This window comes from Doryrhamphus excisus, chromosome 8 (genome assembly GCF_030265055.1).
Source record: "Doryrhamphus excisus isolate RoL2022-K1 chromosome 8, RoL_Dexc_1.0, whole genome shotgun sequence".
Lineage (NCBI taxonomy): Eukaryota > Metazoa > Chordata > Actinopteri > Syngnathiformes > Syngnathidae > Doryrhamphus > Doryrhamphus excisus.
The window spans coordinates 21,438,463-21,460,014 of NC_080473.1; the positions used below are offsets into that span (position 1 = coordinate 21,438,463).

The following is a 21,552-nucleotide window of genomic DNA, read 5'->3' on the forward strand; positions in this document are numbered from 1 at the left end:
CGAGTATATTTTCAAGTAAAATAACATGAATATCAAATTCCAATGTTGGTCAAATAATGAAGACAACTTTGAAAAGAGTGAACACAAACACTTTTGACACACTTTATTGTCCCCCCCCCCCAATAGTTCTGTACAATCCAAATAGTCTTCCAACAAAACCCTCATCTGTACATGTTTTAATTCATTTGGGCACAGCAACACTTGTTTAAAAATAATCCAATAATGACTTGTCTAGCTATGCAAACACAAAAACCAGTCCCACAGCTTCCAAAAAAAAAAAAAAAAAAAAAAAAAGTATGCGTGACTGAACGGTTGAGGCGGGACGACCCAGGACAGGAATACATAAATAAGACTTTTCCCTTTATGTTCCTTTCTATCAGTATTCTAGAAAAGTAGAGTAATAGATCTTATTTACAGAGAAGCTATAGCAGGTACGGTGGGACGTGATTCATTTACATTGGAAGAATCGGAAGAGCAAGAATACACCCGTTCCCGGGAGACAGTAACAACATGGCCGCTGCTCCGCTATTGTTGTTGAATGGAAGTGTTTAAATACAAGCCATCCACTCTTTAAAAGGCCTCCATATGTACAGGTTCTGTCCAAACTCTTCTATTAAAGGATGCTTGTGGGTACAGTTTGTACATTTAAGACAAAATATGAAAGAGTTGCGTAATCGGCGATAAAGCAAATGAGTGTAATCACTAATCAAACATCTTAATGACTTGAATGTTTGTTTGTTTTTTTTACAAAATGCCAACGACCAACCAAACATGGCCAAATAGATTTAGGGAATTGATTATGGAAGTTTCACATCCATCATTCCACACAAGAGTGATGATTTAGAAACAATACAAAAATGTCACATTTTAACTGCTTATTTTTAAGTGTACAGTAGAGCCCCGCCCCCCCCCGCTTGTTAGCAACATTGAGTGACTGAAGACGTCGAATTTTGACACGCTGTTCAAGCCGTGCCCCGTGATCGGCTGGCGACCGGTCCAGCGTGTACCCAACCCAAAATTCCTACCAACCAAAAGTAAAACCACATGGGCAATGTGGATACCGGAAAAAAAAAACACCTACACACTAATAACTATATGGACTCCAAAAGGTATGCTGGGTAACCCCATTGAGGAGGTGTGAACCTGGGCTTCCCAGCATGCTCTGTGGGTGCATTTGTGTTTGATACCCGCATATTCCATATGGTAGTTACGTTGTGGATAAAAATAGTTTTGATTTGAGAACGGCGAATCAAAATATGGGGATAGACCAGGGGTGGGCAAACTATGGCCCGGGGGCCACATCCGGCCCGCCAAGTGTTTGAATACGGCCCGCCCAATCTTTCCAAAGTATTTCATTTAAACTCAACATACAAGCTGGCATCATGGCCTGAGCCAACCTTTTGATGGTTGTATCAATTTCGTTTTTTGACATGGTCTGTTGTTTACAAAGTGCTCATGAAAAAAGGGACACAAGCACATAATAATAATTATTATTATTAGATTATTATAATTATTATAATTATTAGAACTGTTATGATTATTAATTATTATATTAATGCTAATTATTATATTAATTATATATAATATTATTGTTATATTTGCATATTTTACATAATAATAATAATATAATAATTATTATTTTAATTTTATTGTAATTATAATATTTTATTATTTTTAAAATATTTAAATATAAATATAAAATAAATAATAGCAGATTGCATGACAATTTTACAGATACAATAATACCAGGTGGACTGTTACGTGTAAAATATATAGTCTGCCCCCCCCTAAATTTTGTTATATCAATGCGGCCCGCGAGTCAAAAAGTTTGCCCCCCCCCCTGGTCTAGGAGCTTTGTTTCCCTTTGGGTCACCATTGAGGATCTTGATCAGCAAATCACACCAGTTTATCGTATTTTCCATACATACGTAGTCCACATATGGCCTTGTGAGTAAAACGCTTGGATAAGGATGGAGGAGGAAATAATCCACGTTGGGACTAATGGCGTTAAAATGCTCTTCAGTAACTGGTGATGCTTTACTATTTCAAAGTTACGCCGTTGTGTTATCCTCCACAGGAAACAAAAATCGCTGGAAAGCGACTCTAAGCAAAACACTGCCCCCGAGTGGTTGCATAGAAAACTGCAAGTAACCAACTCGGCCCTCAGCTTCTACTCTTGAAACGCTTCTTGAAAGCTAAATCCAAATTCTGTTACCATCCCGGAAAAAGTGAATTAGACACTTTACTCAACGCAAAATCCAAGTCGAGTCGCAAGTCTTTGATGATATTGTGAAGTCAAGTCCACACCTCGGGTAACTAATATAGCCTTGTTAGGCCTCGATAGAGCAATGACATGTCCTTCCGCTAAATGGCTCATGGCAACTTTTTTTCTTTCTTAAAGAGTTCTTAGAACCGAAATAAATGTTCTGAGTGAAGTTCTAGTTCAGTGTCTACACAGGTTTGATTTTTTTTTTTTAGACAGTGTGCTAAGACCCAGTGTGTGTTGGAGAAAAAACATAGGAGTTGAACCTTTATTCACTTACATCCTATACCAAAAATGTCATTTAAATGATCTAATTGTGAACCAGTGGTTTGTGTATGCCTGAAAACTATTTTTATTTCATCTTTTTTTTTTTTAAACGAAAAAGGAACAACAGGACCAAAAAAAAACAAAACAAAACTAAACACTCTTCATCCAGTGATGTGTCTTTGAACGCCACGGTTCAAAATCCATCCACCCAGACCCCCAGGCCCCTCTCTGCCAGCGAGCGGTTAATTGAAATGACCTGAGGAAGACAACAAATAACGCTTTGACAGCAAAATACGACAAAAAAAAATAAAAAAAATTTAATGAAATCTATCCATACGGTAGATGTTCGGGGGACACCGCCGAATGGTCGAAAACCGCAAATAATTGTTAAAAACTGACTTCAAATTAACATTTGCAATAATCTCTTTAAACATGCCTTGCGCATTTATTAAAAGGCATTTTAATGTCTAATCATTGCCCACGGGCCACAGTTTGGCCACACTTAAGCAGTTAAATATTTACAGAAAACAACAAAAAAAAAAGCCTATTGAAAACTTTCAGAAGCAAAGATTTGCATGTTTTGTCTGCTGATGTTTCATTGTTTATTCCCAGTGGTCCTTGAACGCACCATGCTTGTGTGAAAGTCTTGTGTGAAGACTCTCAGGTTTTTATTTTTTTTTCCCCTTCCCATCATTGTCCCCAAATGCCGATGCGGCGCGTGCATTTGGTGACCTTGTATAAAAGGAAATATGTGAATGCAATATTTTACAATATTCTTGACATTTATATACTTATATATACTTATACTTATATATACTTATAACCTTTTGATGGTTGCGAGTGTGCTGCTAATCAGTGCTAGCCGCGTGTCACTTGTGTAGGACTTTAACACTTGAACCGTTTTACTTTGTGTGTTTAAATCCTATTTGGTTCCACTGCAACCTTTTCTTGGTAACACACGTACGTACGCATGCAAGTACAGCTAAATCAATTCATAAGAAGCATTCTGCCGGGGTGCCTTACCTCCTCCCCCATTATGTTCCACAGATGAACCAGTGGGAGACCTGTGTTGCTATCGTAGTTTGAGACCTTTAAGAGTCGGAGAAAGAAGCGGTCAACACCAAATCAACGCCAACGGTCTGAAGGACTCGACGAGCCAAAGCTTACCTGCGCAAGCAATGAAACACCTCGTGTCATCTCTTCTAGCGTTGACGTGGCCTCAGACGAGAAACGATCCTCTCCTGATTGATGTAGCAGACATAAAGAACACGTGACTCACCGGAATTCAACTATTAGCGTTTCAACGGCAATGCTAGCGTACCTGGTAGGGGCGCTATGTTGTCAAGTAGTACTTCGGCCCCTTGAAACGGTAGCGTTACAAAATCAGATCTGGAAGAAAGAGGCGTCAGAATGTAAAACACACAATTTAATGGCATTTTATGTGGTAAATATGGATGCATAAAATACAGCAGAAATATCGCTTTCACCGTCGAAATTCTTTTTTGAGAACATGCCAATATACAGTCATTTATATATTTATTTTTGTATTTATTTTTAATTTTTGAATCTTGTTTTTTATTTTTGTATTTATTTTTGCTTTTATTTATTTATTTATGTATATTTTTTTTATTTTTATTTCCATTTATATTTATTTTTGTGTATTTAATTTTTTTTTCATTTTTGTTTTTATTTTCACTTTTATTTATTTATTATTTTGGCAGTTTTGGTCCTCCATAGAAGTGTGAAAAATAAAGTTGACTGGAAGCAGCCGTTCGCCGTGTTCTTTTTTTGGTATTGAAATCCTTAAGCAAAGATTGATTTAAGCTGCTCGAGTATTGTTCTATACTATAGAATAAGAGCACACATAAGCACTATATATATACACATAAGCACGGACATCCACCAAGTCCGTGTCTCGCCTCCTGTTCATTCGTAATTCTTCAGTAGTTATGTTGATGCTGTGATATGCCACACATCCGTATTCTATACTATAGACCAGGGGTCGGGAACCTTTTTGGCTAAGAGAGCCATGAAGACCAGATATTTTAAAATGTGTATAAAAAAGTAAAGTTTAAACATTGAATGCAATAAAATGTGTGCATTTTTATGTAAGACCAACAGTTTTAGATATAATGGGCTCTAATTACGTAGACCAGGCACACTACCCCACGCCAAGGGGGTGTGGCCAGCACACTTTCGTGAGCAGCGCAGTGTCCAATAATAAATCAAATACTTGCTGCCATTAATGCAACTTCTGCTGCTGCATGGTTTTGCACCGTACTCCGTATATTTCATTCTTTTGGCCATCTTTGCCAGAAGGCTTGGTTCTGCAGCTTTAGCTAGGTGACTATTTGACTAAAGGAGGAAAGTTTATATTTACATGTTGACATCTCAATGACCGAGGTAGACAACCGCATTACCCAGTAATAATCAAGTTTTGGTGTTTGACCTGGAAAATATCATCAGGAAAGATAGATATGGTTGACCGTATTGCAGTAGAAAATAGATGGACGGATTAAAATGCATAAGAAAGTTGTTGATTTCGAATATTATTTTTAAAAGTCATTTCTGTGATGTTTACTTTAAAATGTTAGCAAAAATATCGATTATATCGAGCCAGATACAGTCATCAAAAGAGCCCTACCTGGCTCCCGAGCCATAGGTTCCCTACCTCTGCTATAGAACAATGTCGAGTGCATTATTGCCCACTTTTAATGCAGTTCGGCGCAGGATCGGATATATCGACAGTCCGGTTATATCGATATTTTTTCCGACTCCCGACAATATCGATATAACGAGACTTTACTGTATTTTTAACATTGTTATGCCGAAGAACTACATGACTGGCGTAGTGACACCAACCGGCGACTCGCTTCTCCACACGCCCACTCTATAAGCTAATATGAAATTAGCCATTTATTTGTTGACACTTCATTTCTGCATTCACGCCCAAGCGACCCTTCTCCATCGGCAAAACACTGAAAAGCACAAGCTTACCAAATCTTACCGTATTTGCCGTAGTGAATCAATGTTGACGCGGTCGTAGCCGCCATAATCAACATATCTTATTTCCACCTCGTTTGATTCTTTGTAGAAAGTGATGACCTGAGCTCTCCACCAGGCTCCTTCCACTGCCGGAGCAGCACATATGACTCCAACTGGAGGACAAAAGGCAGCGAGACACTGTGCTCAATTTGTACAAAAAAGAGCATCCATTAAAGACGAACGGATCGTCTGCTTTTCCTGATCGTTGCAAAAAAATGGAATGTCAGAACTTTTGTTTGCGAGTCAGGTTACCTTCAGCCGGCGACGGAAGGGTGGGCGTGCCCGGCTGGGAGTAGCACAGGAACATCTGCTGGTCCAGGCTTCTCAAGGCGTGGTAAGTGGGATGAGTGTGCTGTTGGACAAAGACGTGCCCGGCTGACACGATGTTCACCACGATCACTTCCACGGTCACGCCGCTGGGCAGAAGAAGCTGGACGACAAAAGTACAGCACAATCATGATCGTGTTAGAACCTGAGAATTAAAAAAATAAGAGCACACATAAGCATGGACATCCACCAAGTCTTTATTTAATTGCTTTTTATTTATTTTTATTTTTTTATTTGGGCAAATATATGAAACATTACATCAATCAAAATATAACTTTCCATTATTTCCATTTGTATTCAACTATCTGATCACAAGCCCAAAAGGAGTAGGCAGAAGCAAAAGCTTATAAATGCTTACCCCTTTTGCAAGATATAATCATGTTTTTATTTATGTTTTTATTATAATTTATTATTATTTGTATTATTTATTCATTTTTATTTTATTTATTTATTTTTATTATTATTATTTTTCCCCATTATTTCCATTTGTATTCAACTATCTGATCACAAGCCCAAAAGGAGTAGGCAGAAGCAAAAGATTCTAAATGCCTACCCCTTTTTGCAAGATATAATCATGTTTTTTATGTTTTTATTATAATTTATATTATAATAATTAATAAGATATAATCATGTTCATGCCACTGTCTTATTTTCCCCTGTTATTACTATGATCATTGTAATATTATTATTATCATTATCGTTATAATCTTTATCATTATTACCATTATTCTAATCATCATTAATATGACCATTTTCATCATTATAGTTGTAACAATTTTTGGATATTTTTTTATTATTATTGAATTTTCCAGACTTCATTGCTTCCTGTAGAGTGCCGTATCATTCCATGTGTTTTCTGAAATCCGCAGTATTTATGCTTTTATTGTCAATTTATTAGCCCATTTTTTTGCAAAGTAAAAATTAATTAATAACAATAATAATGATATTATTGGTCACCCACATTCATCTTTTTTTTTATAGCTCTGCCCTCAGTGGACAATGTTTGGACACCCTTGATGTTGTATTATTATATTATACAGTAAACCTCGGATATATCGGAAATTCGCTCACAACGGACAGATAAAAAAGAAGCGATTTTTCTGTAATGCATTTCCAATAAAAATTCATTGCATATATCGGATTTTTTATAACGGATTTCGCCTATTTCGGACAAAATCTCCAGTCCCGTTCCAATGCATTTCCATGAAATTTCCCTGGCATATATCGGATGGCCGCATCGTGGCGCTCCGATTGGCCGAATCGTGACAGGCCGCTATACGACGTCATTTGCAGCGTTTGCAGCGTTGCCTGCGCGTCCAGGTACATTGGAAACATAGTCAAGGAAGTGCCTTTTTATAACGGATAAAATCCGATTTTCGGATATAAATCCGATATATGCGTAAAACGGACATTTTCCGGTATACGCATATAACGGATTCCGCTTATATCGGACAAAACCAGTGGGAACAATTGAATCCGATATATGCGAGGTTTACTGTATATGTATATATATAATAAGAAGACTGTGTGAAACAAAACAATGACTCAGCAAACATCCATTCTTACCCAGGAAGTCATGGGGAGCGACGGCAACGTGAGGGGGGGTTGCGGAGGTACATAAAGGTTGGTCAAATCCAGATCTTTAAACTTCTTCCCAATCAGAGAGAGAGCTTTGTCAACTTGCTGCTGCATACCTAAGCAGGGTTGACGTCAAAATATGAGGTTAGATCAGGGGTGGGCACACTTTTTGACTCGCGGGCCGCATTGATTTAACAAAATTGATGGGGGGGCCGGACTATATAGTATTTTACACGTAACAGTCCATTTGTACACGTATATTTTTACACATAATTTCCACATAAAAGTGTCATGCAATCTGCTATATGTGCACTTTTAGATCATTTATTTGATGTAAAGTGCGTTATAAATTAAAATTATTATTATTATTATTCATTCATTCATTTTCTACCTATCTAGGACATTAGATATAACACTCTGACTCATGTTGTCATCTTACAAATAACACTAAACTCATCACACAGCAACCTAACATTGAAAAGATATTCATTCATTTTCTACCGCTTATCCTCACAAGGGTCACAGGGGTGCTGGAGCCTATCCCAGCTGTCTTCGGGCGAGAGGCAGGGTACACCCTGGACTGGTTTATTATTATTATTATTATTATTATTATGTGCTTCTGTCCATTTTTTTCAGGAGCATTTGTAAACAACAGACCACATCAAATAACGAAATTGATCAAGCCATGATGCCAGCTTGTATGTTGACTTTAAATGAAATACTTTGGAAAGAACAGGTGGGCCATATTCAAACACTTGGCGGGCCGGATGTGGCCCCCGGGCCGTAGTTTGCCCACCCCTGGGTTAGATCCACTTCAGTCAAACGCAGCGGCGATAAATCCATCCCATTCCAATGGTGGCCCTATTGAGACGCGGACATTAAACCCCCGACTCACCTTCGATGTGGCATATTTGGAACTCCTGGGTGTAAGGCAAAGTTGAGATGTAGATCTTTGCTCCCGAGGTCTGCTTCAGGAAACTCACATATCTTCCTTGCTTGCCAATTAAGCGGCCGACAAGAAGCTGGACGAGACAGACGGCAAAAACATTCAATATATATATCACCCAAAATACAGCCAGAGAACACTATTGGACATGTTCCAATTTCCTGGCTGTATTGAGTCAGTTGGTCATGGACCTATCAACATTTTTCATTTGGGATTGTACTCTTTTTAGGGGGGGAGGGGGGTTGCTCAAAAGAGTACTCTTTGTACTCTTGAAAATGATGGATGGCCCCAAACCAGAATGATAAAGTCAACAACACAACAAAATGGTGACATCATCTGAAGACTAAGAACAACACCGTGAACCAGGACTTGATAAGCTGGTCGGAAGACTAGTTGCCGACAAACCGGTCCAACTTAAGTGGGTTGCCGTCTATTTCGCCATTAAAGCAGAGAAAAGGACTACGACTTAAATATGACAAATTGCAAAGGCATTTATCATAAATAAGTTAGTAAAAATAGCTGTATGACGTGAGTGAAATTGGGTATGGAGCGTACACATTAAGACCGTTCTGTCTCACCTTTGGAACTTCTATCTCCCAGAAGACAAGGTCCGAGCTCGAGGAGGACGCTTGGCTTCTGTGACCTTCCCCAGCGCCCATCGTGCAGCCGCTGTCACCCGAGTCCATGCTGTTCACATCGGAGCCTGCACAGGAAGTGACGGGTAGTTATTCAAAAGCCAACGGTGCGCCACAATCGTTGCAAAAATGTCGGGCTAAAATCTGTTCATCAATTTGAGAACTTTAAAACGATGGCGTATATTTTTTTTTTTTTGGATGGACAGACTTTAGTTTCTAATTGCTTTGCTAAGCGAGGATTTCATAAAGAAAATTAAGAAAGCGATAATCGACAATTTTATACATACAGCTGCTTATTAACTTTGTTGTCTGCCAAAAAGCGACTCTAAATGGTCCTTAGGTGTCATTGGCCGGCGACCAGTCCAGGGGTGTACCAAAAACATAGCATATAACAAAATCTAACCACTAAACTAAACTCGTTTTAGGATTGATTTTAAGATTTTATTGTTTGTTTTTAAGGCGTTTAAGGCCGGCCCCCAAATACATCTCGGACCTCATCCAAGTTTACTCTCCAGCTCGGTCACTGAGGTCCGAGGGCCAGCTCCAACTTGTGGTGCCCAAGACGAGACTTAAGACCAGGGGGGACCGAGCCTTTTCTGTGGTCGGCCCCAAACTATGGAACTCTCTGCCCTCCCAAGTAAAAAAAAAGCCCCCAATATCGAAAGCTTTAAGTCTCGTCTTAAAAGCCACTTTTATTCTCTGGCTTTTAACTCAGAGTGAGTCGTATGGTCCTGTGTCTTTTAGTTCTTCCTTTTTATTGTAATTGGCTCTATTTTTTATACTTTTATTGCTTTGTTTCTTGTTTTTAATATTTTAATATATATTTTATTATTTTATTTCTTAAATGCTCTTTTAGTTTTGGATTATTACTTTTTATTTTTACTAGTCTGTGCAGCACTTTGGAAACTCTGTTTATAAAATGTGCTATATAAATAAAGTGGATTGGATTGGATTGTTCCCGTTTGTCCTTTCTTGGACTTTCTTCTGAGCCGTAAAATAGAGCAGCCAACCTTTAGCATCCGACGGAATCAACAAAATCATGCGCCTGAGTCTGAATTTGATGAGTCAAGTTGGGCTGTGAATAAGGACAAAAGGATGAAGATCATGTGCGTCGGCCGTAAGACAAGTCAAAACTCAACAAGGTTGGCTCCATTGTCTTCCACGGAAGCTCCGTGACCACAGATTGGGTAGGAAATTGGAAAGGCCTTGAAAGCTGATCACATTAGCCAGTCTTCCCCCGTGATAATATATACACAAACTATACACAAACTCAAATACTTTGTGTGTATTTGTTGCTCACAGTACAGCTGTATGCAATTTTGGCCAGTAAAGTATCAACAAAATAGTCGATGCCTCTTTCTAAACCAGGGGTGGGCAAACTTTTTGACTCGCGGGCCGCATTAATTTAACAAAATTGACGGGGGGGGGGGATTATGTAGTATTTTACACGTAACAGTCCATTTTTACACCTATATTTTTACACATATTTTACATGTAAAAGTGTCATGCAATCTGCTATATGTGCACTTTGAAATCATTTATTTGATGTAAAGTGTGTTATAAATGTATTATTATTATTATTGTTATTTTATTAGAATCATTATTATTATTAGTTATAGTAATATTATTATATTATTATTATTATTTTGTTATAATAATAATACTACCATTATTATATTATTATTAACACCAATATTAATAGTAGTATTATTATCATTATTGACATTATTATTATTATTATTATTACTATTATTGTGCTTGTGCTCCTTTTTCCAGGAGTATTTTGTAAACAACAGACCACATCAAATAACAAAATTGATAAAGCAGCTACCTCAACCATCAAAAAATTGTCCCAAGCCACGATGCCAGGTTTTATGTTGAGTTTAAATGAAATACTTTGGAAAAAAACAGGCGGGCCATATTGAAACACTTGGCGGGCCGGATGTGGCCCCCGGGCCGTAGTTTGCCCACCCCGGTTCTAAACACTTCTTTTTTGCAGTCCAGAGTAAGCTAGCGTTTACTCGCTTGCAGTCCAGGCCTCTATTTCCACAACAAACATCTAACAAGACGCCGTTTTTTTTTTGTTTTTTTTTTTTACTTAGCCAACATACAACGTGCACCGCATGTGCTGCAACGATCACAGATGAATTATTGCTGATTTCAATGTGATGATTTGACTGGGAACATCAACCAAACGTAGCGCGTTTGCATATTTTTCCGAAAGGCTGATCCATGCAAAAACAGATTGGGATTCAATTCAATAATTACGTAATTTGGGACGTCACATATTCTTAATCACACCACAAATTGATCCTAATGATTAGTCCTACCCTAAAAGTATTCTGCACACCCATCGTTCCAATTTATTTTCTTCAGCATGGACTGAAATTTTATTGTATTAGGGACTTGATTGACAGGTTTGTTACAAAAGCCAAACAATATCATTGGTCATGGTGTGTAAGAAAAAGTTATAGAATGATTTTTAATGCTACGAAGGCCTATTTTCATAACCGTACATATGATTTTAAAAAGTTTAACACAGCCAACCCTACCGCGCATCCAAAGTTGCACCACAAAAAAAATAAAAATTAAAAAAAAAAAGTGAGAGGACCCTGGCAAGACTTCATATCGGTACCTGCTGATACTTCAAAGGCTGCAATATCAGTATCTGATCGTAAGTGAAAAGGTTGTATCGGCACATTCCAAATGCTGTAGGTGTGATTTTATTTATTTTTTTTGCCACATTGTATTCTATTTATGTTCCAATTTCAAAATATAATCAGACTATTTGAAAGTCATGTTCACAATGTTAGGAACAGCAGTTATACTTTTACATGAGAGAAAAAAAAGCGTCACTGTTCAGACTTAAGCAGTATAACTTATGTGATAGCACGTTATCGGCATATTATGCAATACTTGAACGCGATGGCAAGAAGTACATGGAGGAGAACTCTGGAGTCTAAAGGTTTGGTGGACTTTGTTTGTTTTTTTTTTTTTTTATAAATCGCTCTCAAATTGCCTTTGCAGGCAACGCTGCAAACGCTGCAAATGACGTCGTATAGCGGCCAGTCACGATTCGGCGAATCGGAGCGCCACGATGCGGCCATCCGATATATGCCAGGGAAATTTCATGGAAATGCATTGGAACGGGACTGGAGATTTTGTCCGAAATAGGCCAAATCCGTTATAAAAAAATTCCGATATATGCAATGAATTTTTATTGGCAATGCATTACAGAAAAATCGGTTCTTTTTTATCTGTCCGTTGTGAGCGAATTTCCGATATATCCGAGGTGTACTGTATTTGAAGCATAACTTTCACTTTGACAAAAATTGAGCCAAAATATGTAAACAACTATGCCACAATATTAAACAAAAAAAATGGTTGTTTTACATGAAAATAATTTATTATGAACTATTTATAATTTTCACATGTGGAACTGAAGTGTTTGCGCGCGTGTGCATGCGTTCACAAAGGGCACCGAGTTCTACGCTTGTATTACCTATACCTGCTATAATATGCTTGTCAGCGTTCATACATTAATGGCCATTATCTCAATGTTATGCCCATCCGATCCTTTTTGTCTTATTTTAATAAGCTTTTGTTTCAAACACTTCTTGCAGCACTGAACATATCTGATTGGATGACTAGCTTTCAGCATTTTATTTTTTATCATATTCGTTATTTATATACTCAAGTTTGAGTTCATATTTTTATACTGGGTGTGCAAGGGAAATCATCTGAAACCTAAAAATATATTAAAAATATATAATTTTGGGTTTGACTTTATCTTAAAACACTTTCATTTTCCTATTGCTACCTGGGAGTGGCAGAAAAAAAAACCACTCAATGCATCTCACGGGAGAGTGAAACGATGCCGAATTGATTTTTAGAAATGTAAAAAAGAGATTATTAAATAATGCAATATAAAGCAATATGGCAGGGAATAAAGCTGGGTGCTGGGGTGAGAAAAACCCGTTTCTCGACTTAGACACACACGACGATGCCAGGGAATGCGGCCAGGCTAAGTAAAGTCAACGTTGAACTGCGGATGCCAACTGCCGAAAAGAAGAAGAAGAAGAAGAAACGGAGTTCCGTACCGTTGCCACTACAATCACACCAAGGCGTGATGATGCTTGTGGAGCGTAGACCACGTAGGGCAGAACCAGCAGTACGTGGTTTTACATCCCAATACATTTCCATATTTGCATTTCAATTTGTGGAATACTTCATGTCGCCCGGCCTCGCCCGGTTTTTACCTCCAGCTGCCCACACATAAGCGGACTTTGAGACCCCCCGACGTAGAGAGAGAAACACTCATAACTCACCTCCAGACTGGTCTGTTTCCACTTCGCACGCACCGTGAGCGCCATTCCTCAAGTCCATTCCGTCAGGTCTATTTACATTCACTGAATCTTCTTCAGTCAAAGCCAAAATCATGGCCTCTGTGGCGGTCTCAACCAGCGATTGGGGCAGTGCGTCTTCTTTTTCGGATAAGTCTCTAACCTGGAAGATGTCCCGCTTCTTGTCAAAGAGCTGCTGGTCCTCAGTGCTGACGCCATCCTCGGAGTAGCATGTGCTACAAGCAGAGTCTTCGGCCCGTGTGGTCGATTCCACACCTTTGGGGTTCAGGCTTGGTAGAGGTGTACTCGTTGCCGCTTGGTGGGACAGTTTTGGCAAAGGGTCCCCCCGCGTATCGTCTGCCTGGTGAACCGACCCACTGACTTCAGACCCCCAGACTGACGCCGCAGAACAGCCGTTGGGCATCACTTGCTCCGTGCTCCGTTTGACCTCCACCTGTGGAGGCTCGTGGTGTGTCTGAGATGCGTCAGACAATCCACGGTGGTGGCACTTCTTGTCTTGGTCCGCAACCTGGCAGCTGGCGACACCGAGGACCTGCTGGGTGGCTGCCGAGATGACCTCAGTTATGAGTCCGGCTGCCAGAACCTCCAAATTCTGTTCGGCGCCATGATTTGGGACTTCCCGCTCCGTCAACGACGCGGTCTGGGCATCCGAGGTCAGAAGCGGGGAGGAGGTAGGGGTGCTGGTTAAAATGTGTTGATTGAAGTCGTGCAGCGACGCGTGATCATCGAGGGAATCAAACTGTGATGGAGTCACTCCCTGCACTTTAGCGGGGGTGACCACACAGCCGTCATTCTGCGTCATTACGGCGTTGTGGTTCTCGGCAACTTCTCCCTCCGGCTCGGGCCTCTCTTTATCCAAAAGGCACGCCGACGCGGGGACCGAGTGCGGAACTTTGGTGGATCGGCAGGGCGGGGCAATCTCTTTGACGGCACTTAGGTCGCTCTTTATGTAGAGCTCCGCCTCTGTCGCCAAGGCGTGTTGAGGGATTTTCTGCGAACAGCCGTGTTCTTTTCTGTGACCGTCGCCGCGCTCATATGGGGGCAGAGCTGAGACCGGGGGTCTATCCACGTCGGACGCCGCATCTTTGGAAGTTTGTCCGAGCGAACACGTTGCATATGCATCCTGAACAAGAGCCTGGGAGATGTTCTCATGACCGTCGTCTTGACTGGTAACTGTCGAGTGTCTGCAGAGGACGTGGTGTTCCGTGTCGTTCGTAGGCGTGACGGTGCCTTTGTCGCACACGCCATTGCTACCCACCGTCCTCAGGGCCGCGGTAGCTGGGGCGTCACGCGGCTTGTCATGGCCGGTGAGGCGCTCTTTCTTACGGGAGGTGTACCACCACCAACCAATCAATACGAGGACTCCGGGTAGTGTGTAGGGCACGACCGAGCGAAACCTCAGCGGCATCTCCTCAGGACACTAGCTGCACCTGCAGGCGGAGAGAGAAGAAGCTGGAGCTCATTTGCAATGCGAGACGGCCATTTTGCAAGACACAAGAGTTACAGCCGTAAACCAATCGCTGCGCTTCCCTGCTCGTATTTAGACCTGGCGCTGTCCAAATGCACCTCACGTCACGTCACGTCCTCGCCACGCCTTCAACTCACCACGAATGGTCGTAACGTAAAGTGGCATCCATATTTAATGACTCTCGATTGCACTTCGCTCGCTTCTTCTGAATCGTGGCAGCCAAGAAGACAAAAACGACGAAGCGAAACTTTTCCAAAACCGAAGTGGAAATCTAAGTCAGAGAGACCGCGATGGCACGATGACCATGATGAAGATGAGCGAGCGGCGGCAAGCTGAGGCGCACCATGGCGCACCATGGCGGATCTGTTAAATAGGTGGTCGGATATTAAGGCACACGTTTGCATTTTTAGTGAGGATGTTTGTACATTTTTCCTATTTTAGACCAATATATACTTAAAAAAAAATATGTTTGACTTAAAAGTTGGATGCAAAGATTGAAAAAGGGTCTGGAAGTTACATCAAAAAATTGTGTGCCCTGACCCAATCCACAAAAATAAAGGTTGTGCATGGTAAATAAATGTTGCTATTGATGACATAATTGACATATGCGACAAAAAAAATGTAATGCTACGTTCACACCGACGCTGAATGTCGCGCTTTGAATCTGCGACGAATTCGGCGTCATTTTTCAAAAAAATCTCTCAAATTTTTAAACAGTTTAAAAATTTTTGGCGCTCTTGCCGAATGTCCCGAATTGCTCAAACCTTTCTTACGCTGTATTACGGTCTTTACGCTTTCATTAAGCTTTGTTACGCTTTGCCGCCGATTTAATTCGCCATCGATTCGGCGTCGGTGTGAACGTAGCATAAGAAACTGTCTAAACAAATTGAAAAACCTAGCAACAAAGACATATTAGCTCCGTGTCTTGTAAGAGAACGACGCTATAAACCTTGCAATCCTACCTCCACTCAATGTTAGCTCTGGTGATGCGCCATCAGATGCTTGCAAACCCCAATCGAAGAATAATAGATCAAAACATAATCATTGCATAAGACCTCAAAAACCTGATATTAGTGTCCACTTCAGAAATCCACTACTTCCTGACACTGCACGCTAAGCTTCATGGGAACTGTAGTTCTTTCAGCCAATATGTTGTATCATTTTCTGAAGTGGCAGGGTTCAAAACTGTAAAAAAAAAAATAATAATTTATATATTAAAAAAAAGGGAGTGTAGCTGAGTGTAGTCTGGAGTTCATGGTGGTACTCCCCTTTAAGAAAAAAAAAAACAGTTCTTCGTATCAACATTTCAGCTTTTTGTTGTTATATTTTGTGATTTAATATTTGACTTAACATGGGTGGGAGGTTCAACGCAAAACAAATCATTGTCCAACATGACCAGCAAAATATTAGAATGCCTTTTTGCCAAAGATGATGTAATAATTAAAGGTTGCATTGGACTTGATAGCCTTTTTATTCAAAATATATTGCACATCTCACCCCTGCTGTTTTTTTTTTTTTTTTTTACATTTAAATCATTAATTGCATTTATTATAAGTCAGTTACTTTAAATTGTCATGCAGGCTTTTCTTCAGCAGAAATAAAATACATCCAAAGGCAACCATACGTCCACTTACAGGAATGACTCCCGCCCTCCATGTTTAAAAAAAGGTCCTGCACACATGCCTTTCCTTAACAGACCTTGGGTCTCATTTATAAAAGGATGTACGGTATTATTACTGAAAGTCTTGTCATGTCAATCTCATAAAAAAAATACAATTTAAATAAAAAAAGACTGATGTGACAAACGTGGACCGAGCTTGAAAGTTAAAAATGTCAACATGCGAAGGGCTCTTTGATACATTTTGCGCATAAAGACGCTAACCAATCCAATGTAGGTCAATATATGAACAAAACCTCTTATCGGTGACTCGGGTTGGGTGACGTGGACTTTAGCACACAGCTCGATATTTTTCCACATGTATCACGATATGACCATAAAAATGGTATACAATTTAAATTCAGCTGAGACTTATATAGAACAGCCATAATTAAATTACATTGTAAAGCGCATTTAGTGTTTGGTAACAAAGCGGCTACCTGTTCCAATGGGATGTCAGCCTCTGCACACATTGCTACAAAATATTTAACATATTGTAATGCTTGTGGTTAAGGAAGATGGAGTCACCCATGCAATTCCAACTGCATATGTAGATATTTTTATGACACTTGTTTACACAGACCGCAAAGGGCACTTTCATTTAAGGCCGGTAGTATGTCCGCCGTGTGTGTGTGTGACGGGTTTGGTAAGACAATAAAAAGGTGCGTGCCGTCTTTTACGCTCATCACTAAGCAGTGTAAAGTAAAAAACGTGAAATATACTCATTCAACCCGAGTGTGTATTACCTCATTTTCACCCAGCAATCCGTTCCCGTCCGGATGGGACTTATTATGCGGATGACCATTTTTTTTTTTCCAATCTGCCAAAAGAAATCCCAGGAACGTTTTTGTGTATCCCGGTAGCACAGTTATCTACATTCTCTTATCCATGCTAAGCATTCAAGTTTCCCCTTTACTTTGATACAAAAATCAGCTTCATAGAAAAACCTTGATTCATTTTGAGTATGTCTTTCTAGCAAAATGGTTGAATAGGTTTTATTGTTCCAGTCATGGACATGTTACATTGTGAATTGGGTCCGGTTAGTGTGTACTATTGTGCACTATTCTCAGCCGGTCCAATTTAAAAGCTAGCCTATCGCCAGACAGTAAGAACCCCACGTGACACTAACAAAGCATTTAGTTGGTGCTCTAAAAGTACACTAAAAAGGTCATAACGCCAACTTCTAAGGTCACTCTTAACGCCAAAACGTTAAACAATAAATCCCCACAAACAATTAATTTGGTGGAGGTATTGCTTAAAACATTCTAAATATAATAAAAGTAGCGTTGGAGTTTGTTTGTTTTTTTAATCTGGAGTAAGCTAGCCGACAAGTTAGCATCATGTACCACAGCGTGAACCGGAAGCTACAACAGGGACGTCTGTCCCCTTGAAATGACATAAAGGACAAATCAAATATTAAACATCGGAACATTTTTACTGATTGAAAAGGGCATGCTTTTGATAAAAGCTGAAAACACAACCTTTGAATTTAAATAACCCAACCAGGCTGGTGGCTGACCAAGGGAAATGCGAAGTTAGTACCACTGAATAATATCAAAATCTAACAATATGTATGCATGCTATAGATATATAATAATAATATGCAAATACGTGTTTAATAAATCGTGTGCATCGCGAAACATACGAGTAATTCCAAAAAGCTTCGCTGGTAGCATTAAGCTAACTGGCACTGCTGGGAATAAAGCATGCCTCGTTAAGGATACCATTTTATACGTCATTTTAGGAATGACGTACAAAAGTCAAAGAACGGTGACAAGAATATGACATTATTGTCGGCCCGGACACCCTAATGGTGTCGATAAACACCGTTTTTCATGCTTTTGATTGAAATACAACGTAACGCACCGGCGTCTCGATGTAACCTAAGGACATTCTAGCCAACAAGAGTCCATCTTTACCGGATCGGCCTCAGACCTCGGCGTTAGCTTGCTAACCGGCCTGACTCAAATGAAAGCGTTACCGCTGCTTGTAACTGCTTGTCACGACTGTTGATGTTCATTTTGTTCCGGCGTTCGCTTTACTGACACTCGGGGAGACGTTTGTCTTGTTATGTCACAAACATGGAGCTAGCTTTGGTAAGCTAGCTGCTCAATGACATGGGCAGCCAAGCGACTTTGGAAGAAACGCACGACCATCGTTAACACAAGTTGTTTGTGTGTAAAAGGGCCGTTACATCGCGGCGAGTTTGTGTGACCCAGGCCACGCTGCGTGAGCATGCAGTTACAAACCCTTGCCACCATTTCTACATGTATCGGTTTCACTTACGGAAAATTCGAGTCCTTGATGCCGCCACGGTGAGAGCAAGGCTGGTGTCAAAGTAAGTGTCGGATTTTTCTTTATATATATATATATATATATATATATATATATATAAAAAGTGTCCCATACAAAGTCAACCTCTTTCCCCCCCACGTGTTGTCCGACTAGAACTAGTCTAAAAAACACATACACTCAACAGCTGCTCAAATCTCGCGTTGTAGTCTCGCGATAAGTGACGATGCGGCAATGGCATCATGGCCAACAGCAGTGATTGCCATGCTCCACACTGGGTAAGGGCGATACGGCAAAATTAGGTATCGATACAGGATTGAGTCAGGCCGATACCGATGCGTTTTACTTGTTTTTAATTGCAACAATTAAGATTCTTGAATGATTTTATGATTCAGCCTTTAATTTATTAAAAGTCCAAATATTTTAGGCAAAATTGAACAATAATTTAACAATACAACAATGTAAAAATATCACATTACGATTATCTTTTGCTACAATAAACAGGGTATAGTAATGAAACAGGGTACTACTCCTGACTCTTCTACTTTCTCCTCACTAAAAGCAATGGTGATACATGTCAGAAATTCTTTATTATTATGGTTTGTGTATTTAGTGTTTTTATTACCGTATTTTAGACCCAAGTTGGTTTCAGCTTGAGATAACTTATATTGTGGGAATAAAATAAAAATAATTATGAAAACAATACAATACAATTTACAAAGATTATTTAAAGTAAAGTTGAAATATTTATAATAAAATCAATATTTGGAAAATGAACATTATAACAACAACTTACCTATATCACAAAGCTGACATGCAGTTTCTTCTTGAAATATATATTACTTCTGAACATGTTGTGGCCTTTACACCCTTTCATATTTCAATGGAAAAAGTCTAAACAAACCTGAGTTAGACCTACACTTTTGTAGTACTGTTGTGTACCACACTACGGACCAAAAACTGCCAAAATAAAAAATAAATATAAATGGAAATAAAAACAAAAATAAAAAAATATTTATGTATATATTTTTTTATTTTTGTTTTTATTTCCATTTATATTTATTTATTGTATTAAATTTTTTGATATTTTTTTCATTTTTGTTTTTATTTTCACCTTTATTTATTTATTTATTATTTTGGCAGTTTTGGTCCTCGAAATGCAGAAGGAAAAACTATTCAAATGAGGGGGCGGTCCTAAGTGTGTCTTGGGTTGAACTGTTCGCCTATTGGTTGATGGACATGTGAGTGCGAAAATCGACTAGGTATGCCTGCAAACAGCCACAGCAAGAGGAAGTATACAGGGAGAAAAGTATACATTTACCGGGACAATATCTGCTAGCAAACGGAGATCCCTGGAGATTGCAGCCATATTTACCGCCATTGAGAGTGGTGTGGTGACTTCCTCTTGCTGTGGCTGTTTGCAGGCATACCTAGTCCATATTGATATGTAATTCTATTTATATATTTATTTTTGTAATTATTTCCACATTATTTTGTATTTATTTTAAATTTTTGAATCTTGTTTTTTATTTTTGCTTTTATGTATTTATTTATGTATATATTATTTATTTTTATTTGTATTTCCATTTATATTAATTTTTTTGTATTTAATTTTTTGATTTTTTTTTCATTTTTACTTTTATTTATTTATTTATATTTTATTTTGGCAGTTTTGGTCCTCCATACCACACTGTATGTAATGGTGATTGGTTAATCCTCAGTTGAATAATGTGTACGGCCCTGAAATTCCACCAGGTGGTGCTGTTGACTTGTAGCACAAAGCAAACATGTCCCTGACTGCCATCACTACACTGCACTTTCTAATTGGCTTGGGCAGTACTTGGAATGTTGGAATTGATCCTATTGCCAATACAGACACCCAATACTGGCACCCATTCGTTTTAATTGACATTTTTGAATTTTTAATGATTTTGTGTTTTTTGGCTGTTCAAAAGTTTAAGACCATATAGCTAAAAAAATGACAACTCTCCAAACTAAAACAAAAAAAAAATCTCTGGACTCGGTAATGAGTAGCTCCACAGTTCTTGTTAATCACTTCAAAAATGAATTTGGGCATGCTTGATGTGAGTGTTTCAAGGAGGCTATCGGGAACTTTGCTCCAAGTGGTGAAACATTGCTCCAACATTGTGAAATTCCCAAGCCTTTACTTACCAATTAACCTAACATGCACGTTTTTGGAATGTGGGAGGACACCGGAGTACCCGGGGGGAGAACATGCAAACTCCACACAGAGATGCCCAAGTGGAGAATCAAACCCATGTCTTCCCGATCATCTGACCCGACCACCGTGCGGCCCGGTAGAGAGAGAGACAAAAACAGCAACAAGAATTCCCATAAGAACAAGAGTGCCAATCAGGACTGCATGAGTTAAATGTCAATGATGGCTAAGGGTCACCATGGAGATGATATCAGTGAAATCAGTCAAAATGGATTTAGCGCCTTTTGGTTGCAAGCTCTTCAAATAATGACAGGGCAGTGTCTTAGGAACTAAAGGATGCCGAGTCAGGGAATGGTGAAGGCCATTCAATTGTTTCAATTCCTTCATCCTCCAGGTACTGCCTGCATACTCTTGCCACGTACGTGAGGCAAGAGTAGGTCCTAGGAAACCAGGACCTACTGCACCAGCGTAGGGTCTGACAATGGGTCCAAGGATTTGATCTCGATACCTTATGGCAGTCAGAGCACCATT

At 39.4% G+C, this 21,552-nt stretch overlaps 1 protein-coding gene across 3 annotated transcripts; it reads right to left on the reverse strand.

Moving 5' to 3' along the window:
* Positions 1 to 1,815: 1,815 nt before the first annotated feature.
* akap1b (A kinase (PRKA) anchor protein 1b) lies at positions 1,816 to 19,007 on the reverse strand. 3 transcript variants are annotated; one of them, XM_058080486.1, is made up of 12 exons: positions 18,837 to 19,007; positions 17,297 to 17,370; positions 13,390 to 14,855; positions 9,005 to 9,129; positions 8,376 to 8,502; positions 7,469 to 7,596; positions 5,828 to 6,005; positions 5,538 to 5,688; positions 3,852 to 3,919; positions 3,698 to 3,771; positions 3,554 to 3,619; positions 1,816 to 2,786 (listed from the first exon to the last, which is right to left on the reverse strand). In XM_058080486.1, exons 3-12 carry the CDS (start codon positions 14,831 to 14,833, stop codon positions 2,724 to 2,726), a joined length of 2,424 nt encoding a protein of 807 aa, XP_057936469.1. In that variant the 5' UTR covers positions 14,834 to 14,855; positions 17,297 to 17,370; positions 18,837 to 19,007; the 3' UTR covers positions 1,816 to 2,723. The 3 variants fall into 3 exon arrangements, with proteins under 3 accessions (XP_057936469.1, XP_057936467.1, XP_057936468.1); XM_058080484.1 differs by lacking the exon at positions 17,297 to 17,370 and having other exon boundaries at positions 18,837 to 19,006; XM_058080485.1 differs by lacking the exons at positions 17,297 to 17,370; positions 18,837 to 19,007 and adding an exon at positions 18,417 to 18,723.
* Positions 19,008 to 21,552: the final 2,545 nt, after the last annotated feature.